Source organism: Diabrotica undecimpunctata, chromosome 10 (assembly GCF_040954645.1).
Source record: "Diabrotica undecimpunctata isolate CICGRU chromosome 10, icDiaUnde3, whole genome shotgun sequence".
NCBI classification, from domain to species: domain Eukaryota; kingdom Metazoa; phylum Arthropoda; class Insecta; order Coleoptera; family Chrysomelidae; genus Diabrotica; species Diabrotica undecimpunctata.
The window spans coordinates 2274758-2298488 of record NC_092812.1 but is presented as its reverse complement, the minus strand read 5'-3'; the positions used below and the strand labels follow the sequence as shown (position 1 = coordinate 2298488).

The following is a 23731-nucleotide window of genomic DNA, read 5'->3' as shown; positions in this document are numbered from 1 at the left end:
ATGCTTGCGTTTGGCCCTTGGTAATTACGTACCATCATATGAAATACTTGTGGATGATATGCAGTGGCATGCATCAACATCCAAATAAAATTAATATGAAAAACGTGACTTTAGTTACAACTCTCTGTAGTTACAACTTTTTATGAACTAGAAATAATGTGCAATAAAGTTTTTTATTTTCAAACTTATTTTTTTTACTATGCTTTGTTTTTAAACGAGGAGGAGTAAACTAAAGAGACAGATTCACACCCAAGAAAGTCACTAGAAAAGTTACCAAATACATCTTCTTTTTGGTTGATCATATCGGCCTTCGACGGTAATCCAAAAAAATTATATTATACTAATACGTCGCTAGAGAGTTCTAAAACAACTGTTTTTTATATAAAAGCAGACTAAAAATCTAAAAATTAAAAGAATAGCGTAGAAAACACAAAAAATCGCTGATATAACTTAATTAACCTATGAAATGCCATAAGTGTCAAAATTTCATAACAGTGGAGTAAACTTGCCTGAGGTTGGACCAATTACAAACAAACATTGAGGAGCGGTAAATTTGATTTTAAAAACAGGGTATAGCATTCGATCTCCGGACGCTTGCAGTTTATATGGTAGATCCTATGCAATATAAGTCTGAGCACCACTGGTGTATGGTATGTTTAGTGCTCCGTTGTAAACTGATCAGTGCGACTGAAGGACTAAATGAAATGGTGTCGATTTATCTCTACGATCCATTGAAAGGAGGTGTGGAGGCAGAAGGGCAATATCCTATATTACTGGCTTAATAAACTAGAGGACCCGGTTTCGATTCCCGGTACTGACAAATTTTTTAATTTCTAATTTAACTGAGCGCTCCTAGGGAACGTAAATCTGTCGGTTTCGGCCATGTAAGTAGTCGTTAAGTTATGTTGGGGATGCTTCCACGACCCAAAAACTCTAACGTAGACCTTAGCCGGAAGGTTGTAACGTTTCAAAATTTTGATACGTTACCTATTTCGTTATTTTATTAAATTTTATAAAATCACCCGGTATATTATTTTAATTTCCGTAAATATTTTCTTACGAAATCATTTTGTTAAGACCACCCCCTTAGCTATTTTGACTAACCACTAGGTTAATCTGTGCTTACCCGTAATAAAACTTTTTATAAATTTACCGCTTTATTACTTCATGTGCTATCCGGTCTATCTCTACTGTCCCTCAGAAGGTACGAATGAAAATATACCGTTAGTTAAATAAATTTTTGTACCGCCACGTCTTAATTGCAAAATATTCAGCTAGGACTAACCACCTTGCTTTTTTTACTAAATTATTGCCGTTTTCGTCTGCAAATATATAAACATCCCTTAGGACATTACCGAAAGATATATCGTTAAGGCTGTTTTATCGGTGCACCAAAACCTAGGGACAGTGTTTTCTCTGTTATTTACTGACAAAATGTCTCGAAATTTGGACACGTTATTCGAAATTATGTTGCCTTTAAACTGATGGTTTTACTTTTTTTATTTTTTTGAAACTTCTGTTAAAAAATTGGAATATACTGTTTAACGTTCTATTATAACCAAACTTTTTACGCCCATCACTCGAAAGAGTTTTTTTTTCTGTAATCGTTGATTTTCGTTTCACCTTTCTGTGTCCAGTAATAGTCGAGAAAAGCGTGTTCCAATTTTAAAGAAAATTGCTAAGAAATACTGAAATCTAATAGTGAAACGTGTTACTCATCATTAGGCTTAGTTTCATCGTTATCGCCTTCGTGACGTCAAATCTCATGAACGTACGGTCAGTTAGTTCGTGTTAAAACTAATTTGAATGAAGAATAATGTATTTGTTGTCATTAAACTACCCGTCGGCCGGCGGTACTGAGTAAAGATGGTCTCGCGTAAGCAGTGTAGAAAAGTAAGTGATACGCCCATTTCAAATCGCAGTGTACTTGAACTGCTAAAACAGCCTTAAGTAAAATAAGTTACTATTTTCGACCACCCACAGAGTATCTAACGTTATCTCCCTATTTAAATATTTTCTTTGTAGAAAGAAATATCTTTTCAACTTAATTACATTTTCCGCTGTACAAGTTGAAGTCAACGTCTATCAAAAGGTAAGATATTTTTTGTAGGTTTTTGTATTTGTTCATATTTTTATCTTCTGTTAGTTCACCTATTGGACTTTGTTTATTTTGTGTCTAATTAGGGTTCAGAGTTAATTCCAATGTTAGTCGAAAGTCGATCCAACGGTAATGTAAGTTAAATATAAAGTAAAAAGTTGTTCCAGCGTTAATCCAAAATTAAATACAAAGTTAATCCAAAATCAATCCAACGTGGTTTCAAACGTACTTCCAACGTTAGTCCAAACGTAGTCCCAGTTAGTTTCTATGAGTTGATCGCATCTTCGAAATATGAGTTTCTCATAATTCAGCGGCCATCGTTTTCCTTGTTGGGATTCCATCTTGTACTCAAGAAGTGACTACAACGTAGGTTAATGTCCAGTGATCTGCTTTAAAGTTCAATCTGAGTTATTGTGAGTACATTTCCTCTCCTTTTTCAGCCGATTTACGTGAAGTTATTTAAGTTCTGAAAGTTATACAATAATACGAGAGACTGGAGATAAGCGTTAGTTTTTTTTAATATTTTTTATATATGTTAACAGTGTGTATTATCCTTTTTATTACAAAATTAGTGTTAATTACTAATTTAGTGCAAGTCTTTATTAAATGTGTTTAATAGAGACATGCAAAATGCTTATAATTGCATGTTTATTAATTTGCATACACAGTTACGAGGACTTAAACTAGTTCTCATTTTTTCTTATAATATATGATAATTTTATTGATATGTGATATATTTAAATATCTTATCTGAATATTTTATTTTTAGTATAGTTATAACATTTAAGGTCCGCTTGCCATTATGCTAACGTCAGTACTGATTTCAGTACCTACTAAAAATATTAGTTAGTTGAGCGAGTCGATTTAGTATGAAAAATGTGTGTGTGTTTGTATCTATATTAATTTTAATTAGCATGTAGGCATGTGCTTTACCTTTTTTGTATTGATAACCTAACAATTAAGTCTGTTTTATGTGATCAGAGTAAACAAAACACACAGTCTTTGCTTCCTTGGGTAATATTTTGAATATGTTGGCATCAATGAGCCGATAAAATAAATTTTAAGGTTGGTGACATTGCCGAAATTACTAAGCAAGAACGCTAAGAAAATAGTTTATATCAATTGGGTGTGTGACGTTAATGTGTATTTAAAGTGTAAGTCTTTTAGTGTAGATCCATTTAACAGTAATATAAATGTACGTATTTGTTGTTAAAATTACCTTATGTTAATAAAGAGGGGTTAGATAGGATGTGTCAGTTACTGGTACAAGATCCGAGCGAGTATCCAGTAAGTGACACTAGTGTCAGCTATCGGGTTTCAGATGTTTTTATACTTTGAATGAATATTTAAGTTGAAAGCACGTAAATAACCCTGTAAATGCAACCAAAATTGTATAATTTTATGGTGTACCAATAGCTGACACCCATGTCTGATATTGGTTACTAACATATGTCAGCTACTGGGTCCAAATAATATTTGGTTAATAATTTAGATTTTCTTTGTATTTCAGTTGACAATGCCGAAGAAATATGCTTATAAGATATAACGTCAAGCCCTACAACACAACAAGCAAACAATATGGGATCCCAAGAACTACATTAATATACAAGAAAAAGGTAAATACCATAGAGAATGCAGAAAGGGACCTGCTACAAATTTAACTCCTGATGAAGAAAATCTGTTGGTCAAATGATTATTTTATATTTCTGATCGTGGTTTTCCAGCAACAAAGCTTCAGCTCATTGATTCTGTAGAATAAATTTTTAAACTCAACAAACGTGAAAATATTTTCAAAAATGAAAGACCTGGCAAAAAGTGGCATTCTTGCTTTCTACAAAGGCATCTAGAATATAACCACCGGGAGGTCATCTGTCAATGAAGAAAATTTACGCCGCTGGTTTAGGGATATTAAATTGTACCTTGAGGAGAATAATTATTAAGACATTTTTAATGATCCTAAACGAGGAATCCTAAAGGAAGCCGAGTTCTTACACGCAAGGGAGATTTCACTGTCTACAGCCATCTACCAAATGATGAGAAATAGTGCCTTACTATTCTTATGTTAGCAAAACGTAGCAGGAAACATTGCCCTAGGCATGGTGATCTTTGCTTATAAAAGGATTCCACCGGGTATATCTGCTTCTATGCCAAAATGTTTTGAAATTGGTAAAAGTGAAAGTGGATGGATGGCCGCGGAAACTTTCTATGAGTATATAATAAACGTTTTTTATCCTTGGGCTGTGGAAAATGAAATTGAGTTTCCAGTTATATTTTTCGTTGATGGACATTCTAGTCGCTTGACTCTGACTCTTAGTGATTTCTGTACTGAAAGAAAAATTATTCTTATTGCATTGCCTAATTCGACACATATTACGCAGCCGATGGATGTAGCAGTTTTTAGACCCCTAAAAAATTGCTGGAGAAATGAAGTAAACAATTGGAGAATACAAAACAATGGTCCAAAAATAAAGAAGGAGAATTTTGGACCAGTTTCGGCAAAAGTCATAGAGAATTCCATTACTCCGAAACTTATATTGAATGGTTTTTGTGCTGCCGGTTTGTGCCCATTCAACTACCAAAAATATTTCAAGTTAAATAATACAGAAATTCACAATAATCTCCCCGTAAAAGAAACTCCACAAGAAAAAACAATGTAGGTCTCTAACAACTGTTAGAGACCTACATTGACCCTGGCTTGTTACAAGAATTTAATGCCGCAGACTCGGATACGTGGAATGAAAATATACAACATTTAAGTCTTTTTCAAGTTTGGCTGAAGATTAAAAATGAAAAAAAAAACTCAACACAATTATCGTTCCCAAATTAAATAACCCTGAAATCTCAACAACAGAAGAAGACCGTTCAGATAACAAGGAGAATAGCATGGATAAATAAAATACAGAAAAAGATCCAAAACCACATTTTAATACGGATAATAATCCACCAGGTGGCGATGTTGCAGTTGTTGAACTCGATTTTAATGTTAACGATGACTACTTTAGAAAACTTACAACAGAAAAAAAAATGGAAAAATAAATCAACGAACAGGAAAAGCAAGAGCGAAAACGAAAGCGAGACGAAAAAATTCTACGAGAAAAAAAAAACAAAGCGAAATTACAAGGAATATTCAGATTCTGATGAAAAGATGATTCTGAAAGAAAAAACACAAAACGAAATTTCAAGGAAAATTCAGATTCTGAAACATCTTTATCTGATGAGCAATTAAAGTTGGAATCTGATAGTGGTGATAATATTCCAGCTATTGTTCCAACATTTAACAAATCTCATTTAAAAGAAGGTGGTAAACAGCAACTTTAATTCGTGGAAATGTCCAAATAAAAAGGATGCAATATGGTATGATCATACTGATATTGTAGAGAGATCAACGAACCAGCAAGTTTAAATAATCTTGGAATGTACAGAGTTCCAGAAATAATAAAGTTTTCCTGTTTTAATTAGATATTTGAATAAATAAGTTAATTTTTTTTATTTAAATACCTTTTTTGACATGTCAGGTATTGGGTATTTTTTTGGATTTTGCAAAATTTGCAATGCCAGGGTATTGGGGACAAACCATGTATTTAAAAATAAATTTTTTTTGGGCAAATTTTATTTAAATTAAATCTCCTTTTACACGTACAATTAGAAATAAACTTAATCATACATTTTGCTTAAGGGAACAAAAAAATCTGAGTAAAATTACGTTTTAATATCAGAAAATGTATCTTTCGGGCCTTAGAATGTCAGGTACTGGTGCCTCTACGTTATGTGCAGTAGCTTCGTTTGTAATAATGATGCGTAAGAAAAAAAATCATACACTTCTTAAAAAAAAGTGTATGTGGAGAAAAAATAGATCGTGGGAAGGGGGTTATGTAAAGGAATATTAAATATGTTGAATGGGGAATTATTAATAAAAGACCCTTTGGTACATAAAAACTTTTTACGAATGAATAACAATTTGTTTAAAAAATTGTTTTTATCCAGTTTAGAGAAAAATAGTTGAAATAAAAATTGTAGATCTTAAAACGTTCTCCAATTTGCTAGTTTCTAAATTAAAATACATAAAGAATTCGCCAAGATGGTTGCAAAAAACACTTAATTGTGCAGTAATTTATAAATATTATAAATATAAGCTTTATTAATAATAAAATATTACTATTTGTTCTTTTTTGCATAATGACATATAATATAACTACTTAAAATTGTGGCAGTTAATGAGCTATTAAAGTGTGCTAAATTTTAAATATATTGACCAAATAGTTTATAAGTCATTCAATTTGTTTATCTTAGAAAGCGATTATTTTAAACAACTGTTCTTACCCTCACAGTAACTCTAGAGATATTCTGTAGACCGAAATCGATTTTATAAGTATATATTTTTAAGGTGTGTAAAACAACTGCAACAATTTTATTAAATTGGTTATTAAACAACAGTTTGAAAAAGAACTGACTTTTCAGCGTATGAACAATTATAATAACTTTGATATTTTTTATGTCACATGCTTGTAAGTAGGCTCAATGACAAGCCGGTGAAAAACAGACTTTCTAAATAAAAAATATCTTCTATGACCAATAGGAAAAAAAATAGCATTTTTTCTAAAAATCATATTTCCATTGTTTATTAACGTTAAAAGCTGAGTATTAAACAAATTATCTAAATTTCATGATCCATTTTATATAAATTATGGTATTTACCGCGAAGGTGTAGAAGATGTTAGAATCTTTTCAATGTTTAGCTCTTACTGTTAAAAGACAATGATTTTATGATTTTTAGAATAAAATACTATTGTTTTAAGAATAAAATGCTATCTTGGTTCGTATTGCTCAAAAAAGTTGTTTTTTTTTTTTGGAAAGTATGTTCTTTCACCAGATTTTCATTGAGCCTCTATACAATTGTGTGACATAAAGAACATTAAAGTTATTACAAATGTTTATAAGCTAAATAAATCGCTCTCCGTGATAAATAAATCGCTCTCCGTGATAAATAAATTAAATAACTTATAAACTATTTGGTCGATCTATTTGAAATTTAGCACACTTTAATAGCTCATTAACTGCCACAATTGTAAGTAGTTATATTACATGTCATTATGCAAAAAACAAATGTCATATTTCATTATTAATAAAGCTAACATTTATAATGTTTATAAATTACTAAAAATATTTAACACAGTTTAATAACTTAATAATTTCCATAATTTCAAGGAGTTATGTTACATGTCATAACGCAAAACAACGTTATTAAGTAACATTTATGAATTACCTGCTGTAAAAATAAGTTAAGTTTAATAGGCAAAACGCATTTTTTCATTTTTTTAAGCTTAAAAAAAAACAAAGTAAAACCAGCTATACGTCTTCACGGAATTCTGATCAGCTGTCCTTCATTTTACCCTTTTAGAACCTTTAAATATCTGTATAAAATTTTTACGTTAAATAAGTGATTTTTTACAGTTTTTCACATTAGACTGGTCTAACCCAGTCAAGAAATTAAAGCTTAAAAATCTTATATAAGTATTTAACCCATTAACGCCCAGCGTATCTGCACGGGTACGGCAAATATAATTTTCTGCTGACAGCCGTAGCTCAGTGGCTATGTTACTGGCTTAACAAGCTGGAGGGTGTTGGTATTACAATTCTATATTGTACATTTTTATGTTAAGTGTTGGCATTACCTCTCAGTGACACAAGTGTCAACGTCAACAAATAAAATTAAGACATTTTTGTAAACAGGAATTTATATTAAAATAAAACGTTTATTTTTCACAACGTATCGTTTTACTATTCCATTTATAAGCAAGACTTTTTCCATCACGCATCCCTAAAGTTTATGGGCCCAGAGTTGTGGAAATTCAAGAAGCTTGCATAGTGGTAATCAGAAAACAAAAGTGTTTACGGAAAACGTGGTACGGAACTCAACGACAAAAATGGCGGAAACAAATGTTGTAAACATCAGAAAAACGATGTGAAAGCCCGGAATCTAATTGTGCAGTGTTTGCATGACAATGTACTGGAAATGATTAAATCAAATACCTCAGCAAAAGAGATTATAGGTACATTGGAAAATACTTACTAAAAGAAGGGAATTTCGACACAGGTTCAACTGCAGCAGAAACTAAGGTCATTGAAATATACAACAGGGTCTTTAAATATGTTTTTAACAGAATTCAATCAAACTGTGTATAAACTTAAAAGTGCAGGAGGTCAAGTACAAGATAGTGAAGTTATATCACAGTTACTCTCTGCAATGCCTGAAGCATATCAAGCAGTTACTACAGCAATTGATATTATGTTTTGTCAAGATGAAACTAAAGTTACATTAGAGTTTGTTAAAAACAAGCTACTAATGGAAGAGGCAAGGTACAATAAAAATGACCATGAAACAAACCCTGATGTTGCATTTGTAGCAAATAAACAGCCATGGAATAAATGGAAGAATAAAGCTGGAACAAGTAATGGTAATGTGAGAAATAATAAACCATTTCAATTTAAATCTCATAACTGTGGAAAAATGGGACACAAGCGCTATCAGTGTTGGAAAAATAAAAATGGAAATAGGGCATTCCCAGCAGAAAATGGTGAAAAGGAAACATTTTTGACAGCAGAGGAAACCACCTTAGTTAGCAACTCAGAATCTGGTGAAATAAATTTCATAATAGACAGTGGTGCTACAAATCACTTAGTTACAAAGGATGTTAAAATGTTTTTAGATAATATCCAGGAAGTAATGTATAATATAAATGTAGCAAAGAAGGGTCAATCATTGGAAGCAATAAAACAAGGTGATTTGAATCTAGAAGCAGTAAATGGTAACCAAATTGAGATGAAGAATGTATGGGTATGTAATCAACTTTCATATAATTTAATGTCTGTGAATAAAATGGAAGAGACCGACATATCTTAAAGACTATGATTGTGAGTATAATACAGAGATGAATCTACTAGCAGCTTTATCAGTAGGTCAATTTCTTGATGATGTTAGACATCATTTTATTAGAGATTGTTTAGAAAAGGAAATTATTACCTTACAGTATGTACAGTCTGATCAGCAACAAGCTGACATTTTTACAAAGTCATTGTCAAAATCTAAATTCACCTATTTTAGAGAACTAGTGTTGGCATTACCTGTCAGTGACACAAGTGTCAACGTCAACAAGTAAAATTAAGACATTTTTGTAACCAGGAATTTATGTTAAAATAAAACGTTTATTTTGTCAACGTATCGTTTTACTATTCCATCTATAAGCAAGACTTTTTCCATCACGCATCCCTAAAGAGGGCCCGGGTTCAAATCCCGGCACCGACAAAATTTTTAATTTCTAATTAACTGAGCTGCCACCGTGCTTCGGAGGGCACGTAAAGCCGTCGGTCCCGGCTACGAAAGTAGTCGTTAAGTCATGTTAGGGGCGCTTGCGCGACCTGAAAACCCTAACACTAGACCTTAGCCAGAAGGTTACACGAACTTTACTTTTACTTCTGCTGACGTCATTTATGATTGAAAATCTCAATATCTGGTTCAGCATAGTTACATTTCTTAGACGGTGTAACAGATTACTGTATTTTTTCTCGTGGTTTTAAGATACAGCACTTTGAAAAAGCCATTGCAGTTGTGATTTGAGGTTAAATTGTGGTACGTAAACATTTTTATCAAGAACGTTCTGTATCCATGAATTTATTTTGTTGCATGCCTAAAATTTGTTTTATTATATGTGTAAGAATATTGAGTGAATATAATTTTATCACATATTTGTTTTACTTTAGAAATTTAACAACCTAAACTTCCTCGTACCTGCTTGGGTACATTGGGCAAAAGGGTATACAATATATGTTGACTACCAAACGGATGAGGAGGAGTTTGATGAAGATGATTTGATAACAACCAAAATTCTTCACGATGTTCCTGGAGAACTTGAAGTTATTACTGATGAGTCCGAAGATGAGGATGACTATAGAAGGGTGGATGATCCTAACCACGATGATTTTAATAATAGAGATCACCTGGATGAAACAAATGATGACATTTCATTGTCCAAACAAATAAAATCATTAAAGAGGGAATTGACATCTAACAAACTTCCAAAAAAGAACTTACTGAAGAAGCCCAGAGATTCCAAATAATGTCGTAAAACAGTGAATACAAGCATCAATGATAGCAATGGAAGCTATAAACGAATTAAAAAGGTAAAAGCTGAGCTTGGAGAACTAACTACGTTTTTGAAAAGTTATTTGATGATGAAGTTTTAAATCATATTGTAGAGCAAACCAATCTGTACGCAACAGCCTCCAATGATCATCATTTTATAATTACAAAAGATGAGATTAAAATTTTTGTTGGAATTCTTCTTTTTACCGGGTACCATAAATTACCTCGTGAAAGGATATATTGGAATTTAGATGAAGATCTGAATTTATTTCCAACGCAATGAGCAGACATAGGTTTACAGAAATTAAAAAGTATATACATTTGGCAGACAATACTAAACTCAATAAAATTGATAAAATGTCTAAACTACGACCGCTTATAGATTTACTCAATGCTAAGTTTCAAAAATAGGGCATTTTTCATGAAAATTAATCCATCAATTAGGCAATGGTCAAATACTTTGGCCACCATTCGGCCAAGCAATTCATCAAATCAAAGCAAGTACGTTTTGGCTACAAGGATTGGATGTTGTGCAGTTCTACTGGCGACTGTTATGCTTTTGATACGTACTGCGGAGCTAAGCCTTCAGCTAACGAAGAACAGATGAAACCGAAAAAGTCTAAACTGCCACTAGGATCACAAGTTGTTTTAGACCTCCTGAGTATTATTACAGTTCCAACTGATCACATAATATTTTTCGATAACTATTTTGCAAGTTATAAACTTTTAGTGACATTGAAACAAAAAAGTATCAGAGCTACGAGTACAGTTCGTGATAATCGTATCAAAAAATATCCTCTTATACAAGGCAAAGAAATGAAGAAAAAAGATCGTGGATATTATGATCATTGCTACGATGAAGAAAGTTGTATATTATTTGTAAGATGGAACGACAACAGTGCTGTAACCATGGGTACCAATTACGATACCATAGAACCTCTTGCACAAGTGAAGCGTTGGTGTGCAAAAAAAAAGAAAAAGTAGCAGTGTCACAACCTCAGTTATTTAAATCCTACAATTTATCAATGGGGCGTGTGGACTTACTCGATGAAGGGGTAAATAATTACAGAATCGGCATACATGGAAAAAAATGGTGGTGGGTACTCTTTACCCATATGATAAAGGTGACAGTTATCAATGCGTGGAAACTATATAGGATTACAAATGAAAATGACAAAATAGATTTGCTACTATTTAAAAAATATTAAATAACAAATAATAATAGTAATAAAAGAACATTATAAATTTTTAAAACATTTCTATTTAATAATTTTTACCTATTATTTCGAGGAAACAAAACCAACCTGGGAAAAAGCTTATTTATTACTAAATAACTGTTATACAGATTATTCGCTTAATTTACACCATGCTTGGTGTATCTTTATAACGTGTTCCTTTGTCTCTACTCTACCGACTTTGTCTCTCAGCCCCTCAACTACTTTTTTAATTGTTACCTTGCAGATAATTATTAATGCACACGTTAAAACTTTGGAAAACAAACTACGACAAACTTTTATACTTACATCACTTGTCAGTTTCTGCGGCATCTTTACATTAACATCAACGTAATTATTTGCTTCTGAGAATAATTTTGTCAGTCTTAATTTACAAGATGGAATGTTAATGGACGGAGTTGTGACATGGAAGAGAGATGTAAACTCCAACCGACCGTTGTCAATCTGAAAATTAAAATAGATTATGTACCCTAGTAATATACAGAATGCAGAATGTTACCACAATCACGACTTATTACAATAAATCCACAAACAAAATACAATATAGATAATACATAAGGAAACCATAACAAAAATATTTTTAAATCTAATTGTACTGTCAATACAAAGTCATAGAATAACCAACAGCCCTGAATATTGAAGTAATGTTACAGTTAAAGTGGAAAAAAATATGGTATATGTTAAGAAGCCGGTTTTTTTAACGCTGTTTTCATATTATGCATTTCTTTATTTTGATGTTCTTTGTCTATTAGTCTTTCGGATCTTAAAATCATAGTTTTAGTGACAGAATGTAATTGTGTAGGATGTTGATGTAAAGATGCATGTAAATATCTGTCGGTATGTGTTGGTTTCCGGTATACTGTGTATCCTTTGTGTCTTTATGTCCATCCTCAAATATAAAATCTCTCTCTCTCTCTCTCTCTATATATATATATATATATATATATATATATATATATATATATATATATATATATATATGTATATGTATATATTATAACAAAATAGCCCATCTTCGATGCGTGGTACGTGTCACAGTACTTAGAAGTATGATCAATATTCGATCGTTGGCATTCTCGATGCGCTTTTGACGGAAAGGATAGAGGTGGACTACTCCAGAGTATTATAGTACATAATAACTTGTATATATAAGCAGGCCTTTTATGAGTTAAAACTTAGTTGTTAAGATACTACCATACTGTAAACTTTTAAATAAATTTATTTAAATAAATTAGAACCGCTGGTTTTATTTAAAAACAGTACAGTTGGTGTCACGGTGTGAGGATAATTGATTATTTAAAAATGAATTCAGCAGTGACTTTTGAAAAAGACTTTTGAACTTTCCTATCGTATAGGAATCTCAGAAGAACGATAGGAGTAAAAAGAACTGATAGAATCAGAAATGAAGAAATAAGAGAAAGACTCAAAATCAAACCGATACTCGAGACAATCAAAGAGAAAAAATTGGCATGGTTCGGACATCTAACCCGGATGGACAATAATAGACAAGTTAAAAGAGTGTGGGACGCCAAACCAATAGGGAAGAACAGAAGAGGAAGACCCATTAAAGAATGGAACAGTGACATCTCGCAGATACTACAGAGTAAGGGTAAGACTTGGCAGGAAGCAACACAGATGGCATCCAATAGGAAGGAATGGAGAAAGTTCGTTAAGAGCTAGGACACCTCAGAAGACCGTCAAATAGTGTAATGTAATGAATTGTATTTTAAACGGCCCAACACCGAAAGGTACAAATGGGTCTACTGATTAAGTAAGTAGTAAGTTTTGAACTTTCAAAAATGATTGTTTGTCGGGAATATCCGCGTAGTTCGGTAGTGATCTTTGTACAAAAGAACATTTAAAAAAGTACGTGTGTACCTGACCAAAGATTCTGCTGGTAGAACATTCAGTAAAACAGTTGCGTGAGCAACTAGAACAACGCGATGAAGACTGCAGCGGGTCCAAGAAGATACTTCAAGGACGACTGAAGACTGTTTTCAACAAGAATGGAGATGACCCAGAGACATTTCAGTTTCAATCAACAGAAGAAGCATTTTTAACGAAAATATTTGATGAAAAATTTAAAAATGTCTCGCAAATGATCGAAGATAGTTCTAGAAAGAATGATGAAAGATGCAATTAAACGTCTCAAATTATTAAAGAAGCAGCAAGACAAAACGACCAAAAATTCGAAAATGTTTCTAAAAGCTTCGACGAAGTATGTAGTAAGAACAATGAGAAATTTGAAGAAATTTCTAGAACATTCGATAATATACAGAAAAATGTAAACGACAAGATAGAAGACGTAGAAGAGAAGATCAAACAATTAAAGAATATGATAACTAATACCAAAATGTTATCACCAGTTAATGCAGTAGTTTTAGATCCGACAGTGAAAGACGAATCACCTAGAGACGAAACGACACATCATATGAGATTCAAATTGCCACCATTTGATGAAAAGCCTTCTTGGTCCATATACCTTAGACAATTTGAAGCTATTCCGACAGCCAATCATTGGACAGAACAAAAAAAGGCTGTTCCTTGACTGCTGCTTTACAAGGTGATGCTGCGGGTATCCTAAGATCGATTCCTAAGGGCCAAGAAAAATGTTATCAGACCTTGTTCACTTGACTAGAAAAGCATTACGGATATGCCCATCCACAACAAGTCTACAACGCACAACTAGAAGTAGAATTCAATGAGCAAGTGAAAATTTGCAAGAGTTTAAAGCAGATTTTGCTCGTATAGCGCGGTTGGCTTATCCGGAGGTACCAGACAACATTTTGGAAGAAATTGCTGTAGATACCTTCGTTAATGGGTTGAGAGACAGTAAACTAGAGAAAGCTTTAAGACTAGCAAGACCAAAAGTTTTAGAAGAAGCACTTGCCATTGCCTTGGAACACGAGACAGCTAGTCGAGCTTCACGGAGCTATCGAGTACAAACCTCTGAAGAAAGCGACGAAAAAAAAACGATAAACGTTTGGAGGAAATCTTACGGAAAGTAGTTCGTAACACGATGCTGAAGAAACCTGAACCCAGATCTAGGAACGTTGGCGACGTAGGTCACATTCGCCGTGAATTGCAAGAAAATAATACAACAGTCAAAAAGATAGAACAGATCGAACACCGGGCTGGAAAAAGTCATTTAAATGATGATGTTCAGTCAAGAGGGCCATACAGTGCAAAGTGTAATAACTGTCTTAAATTAGGAGAACAACTTTGCCCTGTGAGATGAACCACCGTCATTAATGATCTATGGCAGCCTCAACAGCTACAAGGCGCTCAAGCAGAAAATCCATCTAAAAAGAGTATTGGATTGGATGCGTCGAAGTGAAAGACCTCCTTGTCAAGACATTAGTGCATGTAGTCCAGAAGTCAAGTGTTACTGGAGCCAATGGAATTGCCTAGTGCTAAAAGATGATCTTCTGTATAGAACCTTTGAGAACGAGGATGGTACAGAATCTAAGCTTCAGTTAATTGTACCTAAAAGTAAAGTGTCAGAAGAATTGCGTCAGTTGCGTGACGGTGCATTAGGTGCACACTTTGGTATTACTAAGACTTTGTAAAAGGTTCGAGAACGGTTCTATTGGGTAAACTGTAAAAATAATGTAAGAAGATTGTGCCAGAAATGTGAACTGTGTGCAACCAGTAATCCAGGGTCCAGTTGGTAAAAAGATGGCACCCATAAAACAGTACAATGTTGGTAGTCCTATAAAAAGAGTAACAATCGACATTGCAGGTCCACTTCCAGAGATGAATGATGGAAATAAATATATCCTGGTAGCCATGGATTACTTTAAGAAATGGACTGAGTCCTAGGCTATACCAAATCAAGAAGTTGCTACCATTACAGAGGTACTTGTTGAAGAATACTTTAGCCGATTTGGTGTTCCCTTGGAGATCCACTCCGACCAAAGGCGAAACTTCAAGTCGACCCTTTTTCAAAAAGTTTGTAAATTGATTGGTGTCAACAAGACCAAAAGGACACCCCCTGCATCCTCAATCAGATGGAATGGTCGAGAGGATGAACCGAACCATGGGTAAACACCTGTCCAAAGTTGTATCAGAACATCAGAGAGATTTGGACCAGCACATTCATTAATTCTTAATGGCCCACCGCTCAGCCGTGAATGAAACTACAGGCCAGACTCCAACCTGCCTGATGTTAGGTCGTGAAGTTCGTTTGCCCTGCTACCTAGAGTTTGGCTGCAGACCTTTCGAAGAACATGTTGCAAGCGAAAAATATGTCGACCGCCTGGAGTTAAGAATGAACCACATTCATGAACTTGCCCGACAACACATCCAGTTAGCCAGTGACAGAATAAAAGATCAATACGATTCTTGATGCAAGAGTGAAAGCTATGAAGTAGGTGATCTTTTTTGGCTTTATAATCCACAACGTCGTCGAGGCTTGTCTTCCAAATTACAAAGATAATGGGAAGGTCCGAATGAAATTAAAAAGAGACTAAATAACGTAATACACCGAATTAAGAAGCTGCCGAAAGGTAAACCAAAAGTAGTTCACATAAATCATCTTGCACCATATGCTCTTTTAATGAACAGAAGAAGCACGAACCCTTTAACATGAGATCAAAGATGCCCGGCGACCAAGTTTTAATGAATTTATGTCAAATTACGTAAAGAAAAAGAGTGCTAGATTTGGCGTGACCACAGAAGTTCAGCAGGATCTTTTTATTGTTTCGCATAACGTCTCTCTAGCCCACTGTGTTGCCCAAGATCTAGAGATGACTAAAGGAATCTCATCCGTATTTTATAACAAGTTCGGTCGTTTGGACGAGTTAAAAAATCAGCAGCCCAAATTTGGAAGAGTACTGAAATTAAAATATGGTCCTCGATCTTTGCTGTATATGGTGATCAGGAAATAATTGACGAAATTACGCAAGAAGTATTAAAGCAAAGCAAAAGAGTCGTAAAGAAAGAGTACCTAAAACTAAAGAAATTAAAGAAGAGGTGACGACACAATTAGTCGAATTATACAATAAATTCATAAATTTAAGAAATTTAAGGATTTAAGGAAAAATTGGGAGAAACGGACAAACAAAGAAAGACGTGTAAGAAATATTTTGGCATAATCAAGGATAGAGTTTTGCGCTCGTTTCAAGCAGTTAATACAACAGTAGTAGTTCCCAGCTCAATACATCAGCTAATCAACAAGGAAATAGAAAAGGAAGAAAGTGACAAGGATATAGGAGACGACGCAAGGGACACAGAGCAAGAAATAAGTATGGCTCTTATAATTAACGAATTTTTAAATATTGCAAGGTGTTGCTCAGCGAGATTGATGGAAGCGTAGGTAAACTGCAGTCATTTTATATGCATTAGAACTCCTTGAGAAAATAGCGATAGGACACGAGGAAACAGCAATAACATTAATAAAGACAAGATTAACCAATAAGGCCAGAAACCTTATAACTACAGAGGATGCAATCCCAAGAATAGCAGCAGCACTGAAGAGAGAACTGAGATGCGACAGTCCAAAGACATTAATAGCTAAATTGATAAAGAAAAGACAAAGACATAGAGATGCAGCGGTCTATGCATTTGAAGTTGAAGTATTAGCAGAACAGCTAAAAATTGCAAACATAGCGGAAGAAATGCCATTGGAACTAGCGAAAAAATATACAACGGAAACTGTAGTTGCAACAATGAAACCCAACGTCAACACAGAAAAACCTAATAATCAATAAACCTTCCATTAATATTGGAAGCATGTAACTTCACAACTACGCACGAATTATTGTCCAAATTTTTATCGATAGACGCGACAGAAAATTATACACAAGGAAGAGTGTTAAATTATAGGATAAATTACGAAGCTAAGAGAGGACAGCATCAGTATAGGAGAGAATATCACAACAAATATGACAAGGGGAGAAGACCTACCTTTGAACAACAGAACAAAGCAAAGAAAAACAATGAAACTATACACACAGAGAGTATAGACAATACAGGGTACATAGAGAAAACCAGAGAGGAGGACATAATAGGAATGTACAACTTAGACTTAAACCTAACAAATTTCGTACAAGTGAAAACAGGAATTCTAGGATAGACAAATACATTTATCATAGACACAGAAGCCGATATTTCTATACTCAAATGTTCACAAGATTTTATGCAGGAACATGTGAAACCAAACACAAAGTTCAAAATAAAAGGAGTAACTAAAGGAGAATTGCAAACCATGGGAGAAATCGAAACAACACGAGAAGTAAAAGAACGTCGGTTTGAACATATAATTCAATTAGTAGAATCTAACTTTCCCATTCCAACGAACGGAATCATTGAGAGATACCTACTTTATTTTAAAATTTCAATGGATATTGGACTACGCTAATCTGAAAATGCACATTAAAGACGACGGAGAGACTGTTATATTAGTACGAACATTTTAGATAACATAGATAATGACACAATAATAATACCGCCTAGATGCGAAACTTACGGAATAGTAAAAAATTTTCAAATACTGAAGAACGACAGAGTAGTGAAACAACAGGAGATACTACCTGGAATATTCATAGCGAGAACAATTATTTCAAGCAATAATCCGTACATCAAACTTTTGAATACAACCTACGAAACGGTAAAGATAGAGACAAACACAATCAGAACACTAGACATTAAATTGTTTGGCATATATAGACTGATCAATGACAGTAAAGATAGGAAGAAGGAAATACGGAAATCACTTATCTCAGAATACACACGCGATGAATTGGTATCTTTATGTGAGGAATACTCAAATATATTTGCCCTAAGGTACGACATGCTAACATGTAACAACTTCTACGAACAAAAACTGAGAGTGAAAGACCAAACCCCAGTATACATCAAGAATTATAGGGCACTGCATGCACAAGCTGAAGAGTTAAACCGACAAGTACAGAAATTGAGAGACGAAGGAATTGTAGAACCATCTACATCAGAATACAATAGCCCGGTAGAGCTCGTACCGAAAGAGGCTATAGATGGAAATAAAGCATAGATTTAAGACAACTGAACAAGAAAATAGTCACAGACAAATTCCCATTACCAAAAATAGACCAACTAGGGAGAGCAAAATGGTTTTCAGGTATAGACCTAATGTCAGGTTTTTACCAAATACCATTAGAAAAATCATCGAGAAAATACACATCGTTTAGTACGGAGAACAGAGCATTTCAATTCACCAGATTACCTTTTGAATCAAACGTAAGCTCGAATAGTTTTTCAAGAATGATGTCAGTAGCTTTTTCAGGTTTAATCCCGGACAAAGCATTTCTTTACATGGACGATATAGTAGTAATAGGAATATCAGAAAAGTATCATTTAGGTAACCTAAAAAAGTCATTTGAGACATGTCGAAAGTTTAACCTAAAACGTAACCCAGAAGAATGTCAATTTTTTTAAAGAGAAGTCACATATTTAGGATATGATCTTTCACAGGAACGAGTATCATCAGATAAAGCAAAATATGCAACGATTTAACAATATCCGACACCTAAGACAGCAGAAGAGACAAAAAGATTTGTAGCATTTTGTAACTACTATAGACGTTTTATTCAAAATTTTGCTGAAATTTGCATACCTCTAAACAGATTATCGAGGAAAGGAGTAGAATTTTTTGGTCAAAGGAATGTCAAGAATCATTCAATAAGCTCAAATCATCTCTAGGAAACCACCATTCTTAAAATATCCGGATTTCAGTTAACAAATCATTATTAGGAAAATAACAATACCATACATAAAATGATTATCAGAAAAACAAAAGGATAGACAATAAATTAAACATTTTAACAAGATTCAAAACACAATGTTTGCGAAAAAATAAGCAAACTGACACAAAAAAGGTACGAGTGGCAAACTTTGAAAAATCATATCTCGGATACTGTGAATCATACCAGTTCTACTAAACGCCATTTCAAAGAGAAAGGATAGAAGTCTTTTTTCTGTAAAGCAATACCTATACCTATACCTCCATGGAAAAAAGTTATGGGACAAAAAAATGTGTGTGTTCATGTGTTCGTTTTTTCGTATTTCGTTTTTTGAATATATTTTTGTCAAAAAAAAAATTTAACAAAATTCGTGACATGTGATGACATTTCGATAGGATCTTTAATTTTGAACAATTTCTATACATTTCCATAGATGTATATGTAGTAAAGGTGCATAAAATTCACCCAAAAGCACCCTAGTACATAGGAACTAATTCACTCCTGTAAATTCACTGTAAAAGCACTCCACGATTTCTTCATATTTGGGTGTCCATTGACCATATAAAACAATTAAACCCCTTTAACATTATAGTTTCTTTCTAATGTACATAATCAATAATCTATGAAGGGGACTGCTATTAATTGGCATTACCCAAGATAAAAACTTATATAGAAATCTAATTAGAAAAAAAGTATTTTAATATATAAAACTTTTACAATACATATATTTATTGTTGTATTTACTTTTTTCGCAATCAAGCTTTAAATGTACCCGAAAACAAAGTGTACTGAACACGTTCATGAACTAAGAACACCAGTGTCCTCTCTTAAATTGGGGTGTCCGACTGGAAATTGAAAAGCATGCCTCCTCCTGAAACTAAACATATTTACCTCAGTAGTAGCGTCCACTGATATATCACTCCTATTTGTGTTGAGTAATAGCTTGGCGTGATAAAAATTCTCCTCAGTCTCCAAAGCACCAAACAAATTCAACTTTGGCAAAGCTTTAAATGGGGTATTAACTTTTAGGGTTACGTTATATGTCCTTTCTTGAGCTCCTATTCCTGGGACCACGTCCCTTGTTTCCACTATATATTTTGCGTACACTCCAGTCTGAAAAATATTTTTATATAGAGAACTTTCTTTTATAGAAAAAAAAATTAAAAAGACTAAGTGAAAACACGTAAGGTTTAAATACAGTAAATGACATATATATTAATTTTCTATTTGACATATATATTCATTATGAGCCTCTAAACTCACCTTCCACCTAATTTTATTTCTATATTTTGTTTTTTTTAACAATAAAATTTAATATATGGTAATAATTATGATTAACGTTCGGATTTAACACTTTGACTGCCATGTGTATATATAAAGTGGCCTGAGTAAATTAAAAATGATCTTAGACTGGGAAAAAGTCATTAGCAGTTGAATTATAGATTTTTTCAAATAAACGCTAATTAATTGTCAATTTTTATGTAAAAGTGTGTATTGTGATTAATAATAGGTACAATAGATACAATAATGCACTGTAAAATAAAATAATAGCACACATTTTAAATTAACTTCTTCTTCATATGTCGTCCCCATTAACGGAGGTTAGTGACTACATTTCTAAAAGTTTCTCTGTCTTTTGCAACGTGGAATAATTCGTCTACAGTCATGTTTGTCCAGTCTCGACTATTTCGTAGCCATGACTTCCTTTTTCTACCTATTCCCTTTTTACCGTCGACTCTACCCTGCATGATGACCTGCAGAAGACTATATTTATCATTGCTCAGTATGTGTCCAAGGTATGCAGTCTTGCGTACTTTTATTGTTCTCAACAATTTTTTGTCTCGACCCAACCTTCTCATCACTTCCTCATTGGTGACTCTGGTAGACCATGGAATTCTCAACATTCTCCGGTATATCCAAAGTTTAAAGGCTTTAAGCTTCTTAACTATTTGCGCTTTTAACGTCCAACTTTCTACCCCGTACAATAGTTGGGGCCAGATGTAACATTCAACAAACCTCAGTCGCAGAGCAATTCAGATTTTTGTCACAGAACAATTGCTTGAATTTCATGAACGCTGCCCTTGCCATTTCTATTCGTACCCTGATCTCTTGGTCTGGATCTAATTATTTGTTGATGTAAGCTCCCAGATATTTATATTTTCTCTTTCTCTCTATTTGCTGTCCACCAAGGGTTCTTCTTCTTCACGTGCCATCTCCGCGACGGAGGTTGGCAATCATCATGGCTGTTCTGATCTTAGATGCTGCTGCTCTGAATAGTTCAATTGATGTGCATCTGTACCATTCCCTCAAGTTACGCAACCATGAGATTCTTCTTCTTCCTACACTTCTCTTGCCCTGGATTTTCCCTTGTATAATCAATTGAAGTAGGTTGTATCTCTCATTACGCATAACATGCCCCAGGTATTGCAGCTTTTGTGTCTTGATGGTTTCCAATACTTCCATTCATTGTTGATTCTTCTCATGACTTCGTTGTTTGTTACATGCTCGGTCCATGATATCTTCAGGATTCTTCTATACACCCACATTTCAAATGCTTCCAACTTTTTAGCAGTCGACGTGTTAAGTGTCCATGCTTCTATCCCATAAAGCAGAGTCGAGAAAATATAACACCTTGCCAGCCTAACTCTCAAGTCCAATTTTAGTTCTCTTGCACAAAGTACCTTTCTCATTTTATTGAAGTTTGTACGTGCTTTCTCTATTCGAACTTTAATTTCTTTGGAGTAATCGTTTGTGTGATTAATTATTTTGCCAAGATAGTGGTAGTTTTCAACTTGTTTTAAAGCTCTACCGTTAATTGTCAGGCTTTCACCATTATTTTGGGTTTTTGACATCCTCATAAATTTGGTTTTCTTGGCGTTTATTGATAATCCATATTCTTCTCCATACTCAACTATCTTGTTCATTAGCTTTTGGAGGTCTTGGAGGTTGTCTGCTATTATGATAGTATCGTCTGCATATCTAATGTTGTTAATTGGTGTTCCATTGACCTTGATTCCTGCTGTTTCTCCCTCAAGAGCCCTTTTCCCAATTTCTTCAGAGTATGCATTGAATAGTAGTGGTGACAATACACACCCCTGTCGTACTCCTCTTTTAACTCCGAAATCTTCTGATGTGTGTTCATTAATGCGTACGTGTGACTGCTGTTTATAATATACATTTGTTATAATTCGAAGGTCATTGTGTTGTAGTTGTTTTGCTTCGAGGATGTCCATTAGCTCTTTGTGGCGGACTTTGTCGAAAGATTTGTTGTAGTCTATGAAACACATACATATCTTGGTTCACATCTAAGCATCTCTGGATTAGTACGTTGAATGCAAATAGAGCTTCACGGGTACCTACGCCATTACGGATTCCAAATTGAGTTTCTTTAATATCCATATCAAGTGTTTTGTAAATACGTTTATGAATGATCTTTAAAAACAATTTAAGTGTGTGAGACATCAGGCTTATGGTACGGTGGTCGGTGCATTCTCTAGCATTTTTCTTTTTTGGGAGACAAATGAATGTTGAGGTCAACCATTCGTTGGGTATGTCACCCGATTGATAAATTTTATTAAAAAGCTTTAAGAGGACATCAATGTACTCATTTTCTATTGTTATAAGGATATCAATAGGCAGATGATCTGGCCCTGGGCTCTTTCCGTTTCTGGTGTTCTTTAGTGCATACAGTATTTTTTCCTTTGTAATTTCTACACTTGTTTCTCTGTCCTCAAAAGACAAGACTTGTGGGTTTCCCCTTTCGTCGTCGAAGAGCTCTTTCATATACTCTTCCCATCGTTTTAGTTTTTCGTCAGTCTTTATCATAGTGTTTCCATTTTTATCTAAAAGAGTTGTGCTGTGGTTTCTTTTTTGCAATCCTGCCATTTCTTTAACCTTTTTATGTATGTTGAATAGGTCGTATTTGTTCTGAAGATCCTCTATCTCTTTACATTTTTCCTCATAGTAAGTTTGTTTTGTCTCTCTTATCTTTCTTCTGATTTCGTTGTTAATGATTTTGTAATTGTGACTGTCTTTGTTCTTGGCTTGTCTTCGTTGTTCCATCATGCCGAGTATCTTGTCGGTCATCCAATTGTCTTTCTTTCGTGTCGGTTTTTTTAATATCTCTTTGCAAGGAGCGAGGAGGCAGTTTTTTAGTGTTTCCCATTGTTCGTTTATTTCGTAAGTGTTAGTATCTAATTTATCAAAGTTTTCGGAATCTTGACAAAGGAAAGGGTTTCCTGCCGAAACGTTGATTTCTATGGAAAATAAAATCTAGTTTCACATGTAATATAATTTATTGAACCTAAACCCATTTATATATATATATATATATATATATATATATATATATGTATATATATAGGTATATATAAATATATATATATATATATACATATAAAAATATATATATATATACATATAAATATATATATATATATATATATATATATATATATATATATATATATATATATATATATATATATATAAATTATACTCAAATATTTTGGCAATATTTTTGGTCCAAACTTAGCAT

At 33.6% G+C, this 23731-nt stretch overlaps 1 protein-coding gene across 2 annotated transcripts in view; it reads right to left on the bottom strand.

The window, feature by feature from the left end:
- Apoltp (Apolipoprotein lipid transfer particle) overlaps positions 1 to 23731 on the bottom strand; it is a 1459665-nt gene that overhangs the window by 924434 nt on the left and 511500 nt on the right. For both annotated transcript variants that reach the window (XM_072546518.1, XM_072546519.1), the window contains exons 26-27: positions 20086 to 20307; positions 11762 to 11917 (exon numbers count right to left, since the gene is read on the bottom strand). In XM_072546518.1, coding sequence (XP_072402619.1) covers positions 11762 to 11917; positions 20086 to 20307 — 378 coding nt within the window. The remainder of the gene's footprint in view (positions 1 to 11761; positions 11918 to 20085; positions 20308 to 23731) is intronic.